Raw genomic sequence first — 14109 nt, 5'->3', positions numbered from 1 at the left:
TCCAAGGTAATAGAAACCGTATCCTGTTTCTTTGGAATGCAAGTTGGTTTTTTTCCACTCTGCCTGGTCTTTCCCGAATCTTCTTATGATAATCACTTCCCTCATCCTGTGGCGAAAGTCTGTAAGGCTATTAACCGCAGAAGTCACAAATGACAGTATTGACAGCATGGGGGCAGGGTCTTCCATGCTGTCAAAGATATTGAACCAACCGCGAGTGCTATGCAGTGTATAGCATCACTGATCAACTGGGAGCTAGCATTTCAAAGGATTGTTGTACTCATGTCCAGGAAGGAAGAGGTAGTGTAGCACAGGTGAAGATGAACTGCAAAGCAACAGTCAAAAGCGGGTGGCTGATTATAAACAAGCAATTCACTTGTCAATCTTAGCTGCATTAATAACATTGATCTTTGCACCGAGACTCAAGGCCAAAAGCATGACTTCAAAAAAATTACAAAACAGATTTTTTTTGTGCTTGTCTGCAACAATTGGGAATATGTAGGGAAAGCATGAACTCAGGCTGTACCAAGTATTGGGAATTTAAAGGATTTGGGCTGACTTGTTAATGTGAAGCCTAAATTGCAAGGATTGCAATATAGGAAAGAATAGGAATACTTTATTGTCACATGTGACTAGGCACAGTGAGATTCTTTGCTTGCATACACAATGTGTACAAATAGCAGCCACCTACGCCACTGACAATATTACAGGACAGCGGTTATTTTCTTGATACTTTAACCCGGAAGGCATTTTTCACAAGCAGTAAAAACCTTGTAAGGATGTGAAGTGTTTTAAATTTGGTTTCTGTTCAGGAATAAAAGGAGTGATCTTGACTCATGCAGTTAAGGGGACTTCCATAGGGTGGGGGAGGAGTTTCATTCAGCCTTTGATCTGATCATCTAACAGGCAAGAGGTGGCTGCCTTCTTTGACAGATATACGAATATAAGTAAATGTGAGCAGTGGGCCACCTAGCCCCTCAAGCCTACTGACAAGATTGATGTTGATTTTCAACTTAAATCCCATTTTCCTGCACTATCCCCATATCCCAATGTATGGTACAGTAAACCCTTGCTTTAACGGACCTCTTAATAAGGACTAACCTACCAACAGCTGTCCACACCACCCTCAGCTTGCAGCCCTGCTGCCCCTATGCCATCCCTGGCTCGTATCATTTCCAGGCTGGACTGCCGGCCCACAGTTTCCTCGGCCGCTTCCAGGCCATGCCTGCCACCACCACTAGCGACCCTTACCTGCACTCTGGTCACCCTCGGGCCGCGACCATTGATTTCACACATCCTCCCCTCTCACCCGGTCACCAGCAGGCCGGGGCCGTCACCCCACCTGGATTCCAGGCCCAGTTCTGGACTGAGGACGCAAAACTTCACCTATCGTTCTCCAGAGATGCCGCCTGACCTGCCGAGTTACTCCAGCACTTTGTGTCCTTTGTGTATTAACCAGCAACTACAGTTGTTTGTTTCTACTACTTATACAATGATGATACCTTACTCAGTTATAGCAGCTAATCGGCAATAACAGACACCATTCCCACCCCATGGTCCGTTATACCAAAGGCTTATTGTATCTAAAAATCTACCAACTTCTATTTTCAGCTAACTCAGAGATTAAGTTTCTACAACTATCTAGGCCATAGAATTACAGAGATTCCCCAATCTTGCAGAATAGCGTACCATTGAGAACTGCCAGCAGTACTCCAAATGCAGCCTAACCAAAAGTCCTGTAGAGCTGCATCATGACTTCCTGGCTCTTATATTCAATGCCCCTAGCAATAAAGACAAGCATACCATACACCCTCTCTACTGCTCTTTCTACTTGTACTCCACCTTCAGTGAGCTATGAACTTGGACTCCAAGATCCCTCTGCACCTCAATGCAGTTAAGGGCCTTGCTCGGCTTAAACTCCATTTATCTGCCCATTTCTGTAGTTGAAATATATCCCACTGTATCTTCTGACAGCATTCGTCACTGTCTGCAACTCCTCCAATTTTGCTGTCACAAGGCAGGAAAAAGCAGAAAACATAACATTGGGGCAAATGGCAGTTTCTTTGGTATTTTGGGGGTTCCTTTGCTTCCTATGATGCACATACTTTAAATGTGGTTTGCACTACATCACAAATTCCAATATGTAGTGTTGGTGACAAAAACATTTAGTAATGCCATTCCCAACAGTTGCTCATCATCGGCCCTGTTACCTTTCAGGCAGTTCTTTTATTTTGAAGATGGAGGACCTTTTGGATCTGTAACCTGTGCCACAGTTGAAGCAGGTGGACGAGTGGATTGTTGGTGTAGTTTGGCACACTGAGCATTTATATCGCTGTTTATACATGGCCTATTCTGTTTTTGTTCTTTCCCAGAAGCTCATTTTTCTATTTTGAATGATCACTACCTAAGGGTTCTCATGAGCCTGTAAAGAGACTTTGAGGATGACTGAAATGTTTAATATGTCTTACTGGAAATATCTTCCCGTGATGAAACTTAGAATAACCAGTTTGTTTCTGGAATCTGGTGTCAGGCATCATGTTCAACAATCTCTGGTGAGCAGGTAACATCATTCACATGCCAGATAGCAGCTGTCAAAATGTACTACAATGTTGCTGCTAAAGATATGTGTTCCATGTTTACTTGAAAAACTCAGCTCATAGCTGCAAGAAGAAAGACCCCACATGCCCTTTTGCACTATTTCAAAATATTCTTGTCGCAAAGATGTTTTGCTGCTTGAGTGATAGGTTGATTGGTTTGCTATAGTTGTGCCGAGACGGTTGCTGGGAGATGCAATACAAATATCAGTCTACAATCAGAAAATAGGGGTCTGCAGGTGAAGCTCAAGTGAACCCTTTTGCTGACAAAGTTTGGTGGTTCATTAGTCATCTTGCTGAACTCCAACTTAACAAAAAATGGGAGAAGGTCAGAAACCCCTTTGCCCCTTTCACCTTAAATCTATGTCCTCTAGTCTTTAACATTTCCATCCTGGGGAAAAAGGTTATGACTGCCTACCCAATCGATGTGGGCACCTTTACATCGATGAGACCAAACGTAGACTCGGCAACCGTTTCGCTGTACACTTACGCTCGTTCCGCAGAGGCCTACAAGATCTCCCGGTTGCCAACCATTTCAACTCCCCTTCCCAGTGTCATACTGACCTTTCTGTCCAGGGCTTCCTCCATTGCCAGGGTCAGGCCACACACAAATTAGAGGAACAGCACCTCATATTTCGCTTGAGTAGCTTACAATCCAGCAGTATTAACATTGAATTCTCTAATTTTAAGTAACTTAACTAACACCGCTCATCTCCCCCCATGTCCCTTCCTCCATAGTCGTTTAAATCAGTTCCACAGTTCACCATATTGTATCCCTCTGGAGATCACACCTTCCCCAGCTAACAATTGGCCTACTGGGGCACCAGCCAGCCTGAGGTAATTTGTTGCTGGCCTTGATTTGTCCTGATCTTTTCTCACCTCCAGCTCTTCCTACCCCTTAAGCTTTCAGCCTGAAGAAAGGGCCTGACTAAAAAAAATCATTTTCTTTTTCTCCAGAGATGCTGCCTGACCCGCTGAGTAACTCCAGCACTTTGTGTCTAGCTTACCTCCTTGGGCAGTTCATTCCATACGTAGAAAATGTTGCCCATCTGATTTTTATTAAATCTTTCCTGCCTCACCTTAAACCTATATCCCCTGGTTCTTGATTCCCCTAGTCTGGGTAAAAGACTCTGTGCATTTACCCTCTCTATTTCCATCATTATCTTGTACACCTCTACAAGATAATCTCTCATCCTTCTGTGCTCCAAAATATAAAGTCCTCTCCTTATAGCTCAGGCCCTCAAGTCCTGGCAACATCCTTGTAAAAATAATTTTGCATTTTCTATCAGCCCGACACTCCAAAGAAAACAATCCATGATCCAAGTTGGTCCTACCTCAAGGCATCAAAATAGATACAGCAGACACATTCTGATCTTGTAGAACTGCCTTAATGCTAAACTGTGCCTCATGGATTATAGAACATCATATTTAATCCCATCACTCAAGAAAGAGCAAAATAACCCCTGTAAATTGGTTAGACGAACAATAGAAAATGGTAGAATCTATCATTCGGGGTGTGGTAACACACTCAGAAAATTATGATATTATTTATTAGTCAAATTGTATATTAAAGGAAAATCCCATTTGGTATGTGTCTTTTGAGTGTGTAACTAGCATGTTATATCGAAGAAAACCAAAGAAAGTAATCTTTTTAAATGTTTACTAACTTTTTGCTAAACTTCCACAGAAGAGGATCTTACAAAGTGTTGGATTTCATCTTTACGTAAGCATTGAAATGTGATCAAATGACATTAAATAGTAGAAGCAAATGGTTTATTTTTTCAATTACCATGTTTCAATCATTTTGATTCCATAAGGGTCAGTCGACGGATCTCAGCTATTGTAATGTGTAAATGAGGCATGAGCTGGAGGTCAGATACCAGCACATAAGGGCCACCCCAGCGGTATGAACATTGACTTCTCTAACTTTAGATAGCTCCTCTATCCCTCTCTTCCCCTCCCCTTTCCCAGTTCTCCCATTGTCTTCATGTCTCCAACTACATCCTTTCTTTGTCCCACCTCCTCCCCTGACATCAGTCTGAAGAAGGGTCTCAACACGAAACGTCACCCATTCCTTCTCTCCTGAGATGCTGCCTGACCCGCTGAGTTACTCCAGCTTTTTGTGATACCTTGAATTTGTACCAGCATCTGCAGTTATTTTCCTACTACAGCACAAAAGGGCCAGATGCACTTTGAATCTGACCATTCAGCTTTATGCCAACCCATAAATCCTTTAGATCTAATTCTAAATGTCTTTGGTGCAACCACTCATGGTCTCCAAATACTTCCAAACACAACCAAGGAAAAATATACTTATTATTGATTTCAGGCATTCGTAAGTTATTTGTGAGTCGAGTTTTAAAGAACGATAGGTGATTTCAGATTCATACATGTGGTAGGGCGGATGCTGAAGGACTGTTTCTTGGGTCAGGACTTCTTCAACTCGTGGTCATGATCTCAGGATTAGTTGTTAGGTCATTTAAGATTATGGAGGAACTGTCCAGGGAACTATTGTTAAATTGTTCAGTTGTCCAAGGCATCCATGATTGAGATCCATATATTTTGGACAATTACAGAAATAAGGTATCACATGTAGAGACGATGGGAACTTGAATTTGAGGCACATAATCCGCTTTCACGTATTCCTGGGCCAAATCTTAACTCCTCTCGTACACACGCGAGGTTAACATCGTAGCAGGGTCATTCATACTCGAACAATTCATGCCCATCACCAAATAACAGAATTAAATTTCAACTGGGGTACGTATTGAGCAAACATTTTAGAGTTCCCACAAATAACTTGCACCTCCTTCCACTCTGACTTAAGCCGAATACAGAGATTCATAAAGACAAGTTGTGCTGATTACATACATATGAATTATTTGCAACTATTTGCAACAATGAAGGGAACGACTGGTTCGTAAGCGAGAACACCTATAATTAATTCCCTCTGATATTTTGTTAATGTATCTGCCACTTGCCTGCGGTGGGTTTTGGACGGTTTGAACGGCAGCCTGGTTCTGGCCACCCGCCGAGCCTCAGGGAGGAAATAGATTTATTTTTTAAAGTAAGGAAATCCCCGAATGAAAACGAGGAAACCACAGGAGGAAAATAAGAGGCACCTTTGACACATGAAGAAAAAAACACTGGCAACTTCGGGAGCAGCAGAGATTTGACTTGCAGCAGAGACAGACTGACTTGCAGCAGAGTGAGACAGACTGACTTGCAGCAGTGAGACTGACTTGCAGCAGAGAGAGAATGACTTGCAGCAGAGAGAGACTGACTTGCAGCAGAGACAGGCTGACTTGCAGCAGAGACAGGCTGACTTGCAGCAGAGACAGGCTGACTTGCAGCAGAGACAGACTGACTTGCAGCAGAGAGAGACTGACTTGCAGCAGAGACAGACTGACTTGCAGCAGTGAGACTGACTTGCAGCAGAGACAGACTGACTTGCAGCAGAGACAGACTGACTTGCAGCACAGACAGACTGACTTGCAGCAGAGAGAGACTGACTTGCAGCAGAGACAGACTGACTTGCAGCACAGACAGACTGACTTGCAGCAGAGACAGACTGACTTGCAGCACAGACAGACTGACTTGCAGCAGAGACAGACTGACTTGCAGCAGAGAGAGACTGACTTGCAGCAGAGACAGACTGACTTGCAGCAGAGACAGACTGACTTGCAGCAGAGAGAGACTGACTTGCAGCAGAGACCGACAGACTTGCAGCAGAGACTTGCAACGCCGGGGGCAGCACAAGTTTGTACCGCTGATCTGACCACTCAGAGGGCAGCAGAGATAGACCTGCTCCATTGACAGCCCTGGTGTTCCGGGCCAGCCACGTGTCTGAGCATCTGACAGGCGTGGTCACATGAGCCGCCGCGCTGCGCCGCGCCGCGCTGGTCCCAGGCAAAGAGCCAGGTTGTGTGTGAGTGTAGCCATGGCGCGGTGTTTGCACCTTCTCCCCTTGCTCGGGCTGCTCTCCCTGCCCTCCGCTCTGGCTGACACTCCGGCCAACTGCTCTTACGCGGACTTGCTGGGTACCTGGGTGTTCAACGTTGGGCACCAAGGGCAGGACAGAGATGTTGATTGCTCCAAGATGGGTGAGTTTAAGTCAAGTTCTCGGCAAAACCTGTCGTTTCGGCTGCTTACTCCACTTTTATCGATGCCTTGAACAATTTTGACGGCTAATGTTGTCAACCCGTGGAAACTTGGAGAGTCACAGTCACGTTTAGAGGTTTAAATCTACCAAACGATTGAAATCTGAGAGTTACTGAACTTCATGGTGGTGGGGGAGGTGGGGGTGGGGCGGATTATTGGGAGGTAAAAGTTACTGAACTTCATGGTGGGGTGGGTGGGTGGGTGGGGGCGGATTATTGGGAGGTAAAAGTTACTGAACCTCACTCAGTCTTTTTGGGCTTGATCATTGGTGTTGTGTCCTGAATCGGCAAACGATCATATAACTTACTTTAAAATGCTGTACTTGTTTTCCTGGAAGAAAATATTTCATTTTGCCAAGTAAGCATAGATAGGATAACATACAGCCAGAAAAATTAAGGCATGATTTGCTCTGAAATGTGATGTTAAACGTGTTTTTTAAAAAAACATCTCAGGCTGTTAGGCGGAATTATGAAATCGAAAATAATTATGAGGCAGAAGCTAACGTGGAAATAAACACATTATATGGGGATGTTTATAACGTGATGTTGATCTTGTAAAGTTTAAACCACTATACTTCCTTACCTCTTTGCAATTCTGAAAAAAGTGCTTAATCTCAGATTTTAAAAAAAAAGTTTCACTTGTACCAATAGAGGAATGAATGATTTTGAAAATGCATAAATCCTTCCTTGTGAAAAGAGGAATGAAACATTTAAAGGATGTTTGTTAACTGTGTTACAATTTCTTGCAATAGGTCCAACGGTAAAATCAGTGACTGTCCATCTCCAGAAGCTTAATATTGCTGTAAGTGAACATGGGGCGTCTGGTTTCTTCACGTTGATTTACAACCAAGGTTTTGAAGTCGTCCTTAATAATTACAAATGGTTTGCGTTTTTTAAGGTAAGTCTTAGTTTTTAATGTAAGTACATTTACGTATTAGGTATCATTTATTTGAGTCACATATCGGTTTGGTCATGAATTCATCTAGACTAGACTCTAGTCAGAGGGTGGTTGCCACAGAAGCTGTGGAGGCTGTCAGTGGATAGTTTTAAGGTCTTGATTAGTACAGGTGTCAGAGGTTATGGGGAGAAAGCACCAGAATAGTCTTTGGGGGGAGAGATCAATCAGCCATGATTGAATGACGGTGTAGACTTGATGGGTGGAATGGCCTAATTCTACTCCTGTCACTGGACCTTATGACTAGTGAAAGTGAATTTTAGATGAGAAGTTAAACAGTGACCATTACATGGATCCAAGGGACCTAATAATTGTACTTGAAAGAACAGGGCAGTATTCCTGGTGCCCTGGCCAATATTTGGCTTTCAGTTAGAATTGGTACAATGATCTCATCATATTACATTATGGTTTGATGTTATTATGGAATAGAATATTGCTGTTGGATGAGATCTTCACCATTTTTAAAATTTGATGTACTCCTTGATGCCTATTGGTAGGTGAGATTTCTTATCATTAGCAAATAATTCCTAAAAATATTAAATCACACTTTTTTTGGTAATATTTCTGCATAATAAGACCTTCATTCAAAAGTCAAATTGCATTCAAATAAGCAGAAGGCATTATGGATTCCATAGCTATGACACAACAACTCGTGACCTGATGGTTTAAAAAAAATATGGTGGAAACAATGAAGCTGTCCAAAGTTTCATTTAGTTAACCTCTAGTGGGATGTATTTTGAGGTTTTGTCTGGTGTTAGTTTGCTATAAATCATGAATTAATGCCCAAGTTCATTCATATGTGGAGGGTGTAGATTAAGCTGCTGAAGTGTTTGTTTCTCTTCACCAACATACAAACCATGTGAGTGAAACCGAAGGATGAGCAGTAAACGAATATGGATGATAATCATATTCTCAGTCAGAGAGAGAGAGAGTGTATGTAAGCTTGCAGCAGGATGGTAGAGAACTAGACAAAACAAGCTCAGTTTTTGGGCGGCACGGTAGCGCAGCGGTAGAGTTGCTGCTTTACAGCGAATGCAGCGCCGGAGACTCAGGTTCGATCCTGACTACGGGTGCTGCACTGTAAGGAGTTTGTACGTTCTCCCCGTGACCTGCGTGGGTTTTCTCCGAGATCTTCGGTTTCCTCCCACACTCCAAAGACGTACAGGTATGTAGGTTAATTGGCTGGGTAAAATGTAAAAACTGTCCCTAGTGGGTGTAGGATAGTGTTAATGTACGGGGATTGCTGGGCGGCACGGACTTGGTGGGCCGAAAAGGCCTGTTTCCGGCTGTATATATATATGATATGATATGATATGATATGAAGGGTAATGGAGTGCCGTGCGAAAGAAGGAATGGGGCTGTGCAGATTGATACTAGCAAATAATAGTATTTGAAAATGGGGAAGGAGCTACTCGGAGTAGGTCATAAGTTACTTGTGTGGAACTTTAAAAAAGAAACTTCTGGGGATTCAGTTAATGAGAAGAGTGTAATATGAATGCATATTTCTTTTTCTTCCTTCCTGATAATCATTAATAGTACAAGAAAGAAGGCACAAATATAACCAGCTATTGTCATGAAACACTGCCGGGATCGGTACATGATGTGATGGGTCGAAACTGGGCTTGCTTTGTTGGCAAGAAGAACTCCAAGACTGTAAGAATTAACAAAGTTCACTCAGCTAAAGACTTGTTACGGTAAGGAAATTATTGAAATTAACATAGTGGCTTTATTAAATGTATATCCCTCTTTTGGAATTTTCACATTCTGTTCCTGCACCAGTCCTGAAATTATACATTTGAAGCAAAATCTTCATGCAGATCCCATATTGCATAGCTGTTTCCAGTGATTGCCATTTAATCTCGCTGCTACCAAAAATATAATCTCAAGAGACTTCATGCTTTTGAAATTTTAGGGTAATTTTGAAATGCCTAATTTTTTTTTTTACTGCAACTATCTTCTTCCATTCTTCTTCCTGATTTTATGTACCTGATTTGATATTTCACTCACATCTTTTGATCAGCACTTCTCACTGCTTCTACGTTAATCTCTAATATTTAAGTCTCATTGTTTAAGATTTTTGTTTGCCCTTTCATCTGGACTCCAAATGTCCCGCCCCCTCCCCTGACATCAGTCTGAAGAAGGGTCTCGACCCGAAACGTCACCCATTCCGTCTCTCCTGAGATGCTGCCTGACCTGCTGAGTTACTCCAGCATTTTGTGTCTACCTCCAAAGGACTGTTGTTCTGTTTGCATCAACCTACACAGTTAAGGTTAACAGAAAATGCTATTAGTTTTCATGCTGCAGTTTCTAAAAAAATAATGGATTTCAGATCTTTGCATTGTAATAACAAAATAACAGATACTTGAAATTTGTTTGAACTAAAAAAAAAATGCTATCAGGGTGTAACTGAAGTCCATGAATGGCAGATGCAATGTTCCATTTTTGGTTAATGTTTGATTTTGTCACCATGGAAACATACAAAGGAAATATGAAGCCAGTTCTTATTATGTTGGATGCAATAGTGCAATCTAGTATTACAAGTAAAGCCAACCTTGATCTTATGACATTATCTAAGTGTAACTATTACTGTAATTTAATACTTTCTTTGCAAAGCACTGAATTTTGTGTTCAGGCAGTAAGCCAATAGCATACTTGGTCAGTTGTTTGACATGTCCAAACAATGGAGAATCATTTAAAGTTCATCTGCTTTGGATTTCACCAAGTCTGCAAATTGTAAATGGGTTTTATTTTAAAGTACCCTTTCAGAGTGATAGAAAGTCCATTTGCAACAGTGGTCAAGTGGATGAGTGTTTTAATTTACTCTTGTTACATTCTCCATGTGGTGCTGTAGGTGATTTCAATGAGGCTGTATTTCATGGCTAAGCTACATTGAGACAGAATGATGAAAGCTGAGGAGCACAGTTACAATGAAAGAGATGCGAGTTTAGTTTAGAGATACAGTGTGGAAGCAGGCCCTTTGGCCCACTGAGTTTATGCCGACCAGTCATCCCTCCACGCTAACACTACCCTACACACACTAGGGACAATTTACAAGTTTACCAAACGAATTAGCCTACAAACCTGTATGTATTTGGAGTGTGGGAGGAAACCGGAGATTCTGTAGAAAACCCATGCAAGTCACAGTGAGAACCTAAAGACAGCATGCATATTCAGGATCGAACCCGGGTCTCTGGCACTGTGAGGCAGCATCTGTACTGCTGTGACACCGAGTTGTATTGTTGGAAGGAGGTTGAAAATGGTATCTCAGCTGTGAAGATTTGCTCTCTAGAGGCAATAGCAGATCTTCATAATGGCAATTAAAATTTAATAGCGTTAAAGATGGAATAATTAAAAGTTATACAGATTCAAACGCCTCTTATTCAGTAATGGCTTTACAGCAAAGACTTCATAGCAATTGAATACTTCAATATGATGATGATGTAAGATGAAAAGGTAGTTAAGTGGTTTTCCTTCTCAGTAACTATTTTGCCTTCTGGCCGTAATTAGGATTTGATATGTGTTGGTAAATGTAGACTGTATTGTTCACATAGAGCTAGAGCAAAGAGAAATGAATTTCCATTCCTCAGCATCTAATGTGTAAGAAGGAACTTCATATGCTGGATTCAACCAAAGATCAACACAAAAAGCTGGAGTAACTTAGCGGGACAGGCAGCATCTCTGGAGAGAAGGAATGGAAGATTCCAGAGTCTTCTTCAGATATATGAAGAAGAGTGTCGACCCGAAACATCACCCTTTCCTTCTCTCCAGAGATGCTGCCTGTCCCGCTGAGTAACTCCAGCTTTTTGTGTCTTTCATCAGCATCTAATAATGTATCCACTCTGGTAACATTTACAATTCAATGATTGAATATTCAACAGAACATTTGAGATTTTGTATTTATTTTTACTTGCTTCTTAAGAATATAACATTGCTATCGAATGAATTGGCCAGGATGATTTAGGTTAGCGACACAGCATGAAAATAGGCCCTTTGGCCCACCGAGTCTACACCGACCATTGATCACATAGTTCACATGAGTTATCCCACCACCATTAGGGTCAATTTACAGAGGCAAATTTATCTGCAAACCCACATGTCTTGGATGTGGGAGGAAACCAGAGCACCTGGAGGAAACCCTGGTGGTCACAGGGAGATCGTGCAAACTCCACACAGACAGCACCAGAGGTTAGGATTGTACCCAGGGCTCTGGTGCTGTAAGGCAGCCGCTCCACTGTTGTGCCACTTTGCCGCCCGATTTGCTTTATGCGTTTTAATATTTTGTCAAGATAGAGACAAAGGGCTGGAGTAACTCAACGGATCAGGCAGCATCTCAGGAGAAAAAAGATAGTGGTGTTTTGGGTTGGAAAACTTCTTCAGACTGAAAGTGTGGGGGGGGGGGGGGGGGGAATCTAGGAGTTAGAAAAGTGGAATATATGTAGGAAAATATTTTGACAGTTGATTCATTAAAACACTTGTTGAAAGAGCAGTTTTAAAATGTTGTCATTTTAAAAAAAATGTTAGCACAATCTCACTTGATCGAAGATTTCCAAAACCAAGCATTTGATAAACTGGTTTCTGTAATCTGCTGAAGAATCAAAAGATCATTCCATAAATATAATTCCACATGTAGAAAGTTCCTCCACTTGGTGGAACAGAAGGAGGGGCACTACCCAAGGCCAGGCTAATGTTGGGATGTACTTTGCTTTAATACACACAGAAAACCTTTACATTTGAAGCTGAAAATAGGAGGTGCATGAGAAACTGGAGCAACTAATTTTAAGTGACCTGGTGTTACTTTTCAGATGTGGAATTCATTGCCACAGATGGCTGTGGAGGCCAAGTCATTGGGTATTTTTAAGTTGGAGTTTGACAGATTCTTGATTAGTAAGGGCGTCAAAGGTTATGGGGAGAAGGCAGGCGAATTGGGTTCAGAGGGAAAGGTGGATCAGCCATGATTGACTGGCGGAGTAGACTCGATGGTCTGAATGGTCCGATTCTGCTCCGAAGAATTATGTTATGATATAGGTAAATGTTTTTTTTGGTTTAAAATGATTGATCAAATAAAATGTTATTCATTATCTTTTGCAAGTCTGTGATTGCTTGAATTGTTCTCTCTCTCTTTTCCCACCTCTATTTCCAATAGCCTGTCACAGAGATTATACAAGTCTAACGTGAATTTTGTGAACACAATAAACGCAGTGCAGAAGTCTTGGACTGCAAAGGTTTATGAAGAGTATGAAAAATTAACCCTTCATGACTTGATTAAACGTGCCGGTGGTCTTGGCTCACAAATTCCCAGGTAGGTTTTGGTATGCATTTATCAAAGTTCTAATCTTGGTCCATTTCTCAAAAAGGACCATGTCAATATGTGAAAAATGATGAAAACATTGCTTGTATGATTAGTTTTGTCTTTACAACTAATGTTACCTGAATTTTGAATCTCTTGACTTTGTTCCCCGCCCATGTGTTGTAACTGGATCTTGCTATCACTGGAGCTGGGCAAAATATTTTTTTTTTAAAATTTCTCCCTTTCATTTGTGCTGATGTATTACTACAGTCAGTTATATCTTCAACGCTCACTGCCTTTAATTTTGCATCATTTTATTGCTGTACGGGTAACCTTTGTGTTATGGTAGTTTGGATAACAGAGATACTGTTTTGCATAATATGCAAATCGCTACCATAATAACGTCCAATTTATTGTCCTATGAACAATTATGGTGAGTAGAGGAAATTCTTGCTTGCAACAGCATCACAATCAAATTCTTTAGGTATGTTAAGAGAAAAAGATTCTTTAGGTATGTTAAGTGAAAAAGATTAGTAAAGACAAACGTAGGTCCCTTGAAGGCAGAAAAGGGTGAAATTATTATTACAAGGAAATGGCAGAAGAGTTGAACAAGTACTTTGGATCTGTCTTCACTAAGGAAGACACAAATAATCTCCCAGATGTACTTGAGGACAGAGGATCTAGGGAGACCGAGGAACTGAAAGAAATTTACATTAGGCGAGAAATAGTATTGGGTAGACTAATGGGACTGAAGGCCGATAAATCCCCAGGGCCTGATGGTCTGCATCCCAAGGTACTCAAGGAGATGGCTCTAGAAATCGTGGAGACATTGGTGATCATTTTCCAATGTTCTATAGATTCAGGATCAGTTCCTGTGGATTGGAGGGTAGATAATGTTAACCCACTTTTCAAGAAAGAAGAGAGAAAATGGGGAATTATAGACCAGTTAGCCTGACATCGGTGGTGGGGAAGATGCTGGAGTTAATTGTTAGAGGTAATAATGGCACATTTGGATAGCAGTAAAATAATTGTTCCAAGTCAGCATGGATTTATGAAGGGGTAATCTTGCTTGACTAATCTTCTGGATGTTTTTGAGGATGTGACAAGTAAAATGGA

At 41.6% G+C, this 14109-nt stretch overlaps 1 protein-coding gene across 1 annotated transcript in view; it reads left to right on the top strand.

The window, feature by feature from the left end:
* Positions 1-6473: 6473 nt before the first annotated feature.
* The window catches only part of ctsc (cathepsin C), a 33561-nt gene continuing 25925 nt past the window's right edge, over positions 6474-14109 (top strand). Inside the window, exons 1-4 of the mRNA XM_078402683.1 lie at positions 6474-6694; positions 7504-7649; positions 9243-9400; positions 12850-13005. Of these exons, the coding sequence (XP_078258809.1) occupies positions 6532-6694; positions 7504-7649; positions 9243-9400; positions 12850-13005 (623 nt within the window). The 5' untranslated portion in view covers positions 6474-6531. The remainder of the gene's footprint in view (positions 6695-7503; positions 7650-9242; positions 9401-12849; positions 13006-14109) is intronic.

The sequence above is a fragment of the Rhinoraja longicauda genome, chromosome 7, assembly GCF_053455715.1.
Source record: "Rhinoraja longicauda isolate Sanriku21f chromosome 7, sRhiLon1.1, whole genome shotgun sequence".
NCBI classification, from domain to species: Eukaryota; Metazoa; Chordata; class Chondrichthyes; order Rajiformes; family Arhynchobatidae; genus Rhinoraja; species Rhinoraja longicauda.
The sequence above is the reverse complement of the archived record's forward strand: the minus strand, read 5'-3'. Positions and strand labels throughout refer to the sequence as shown.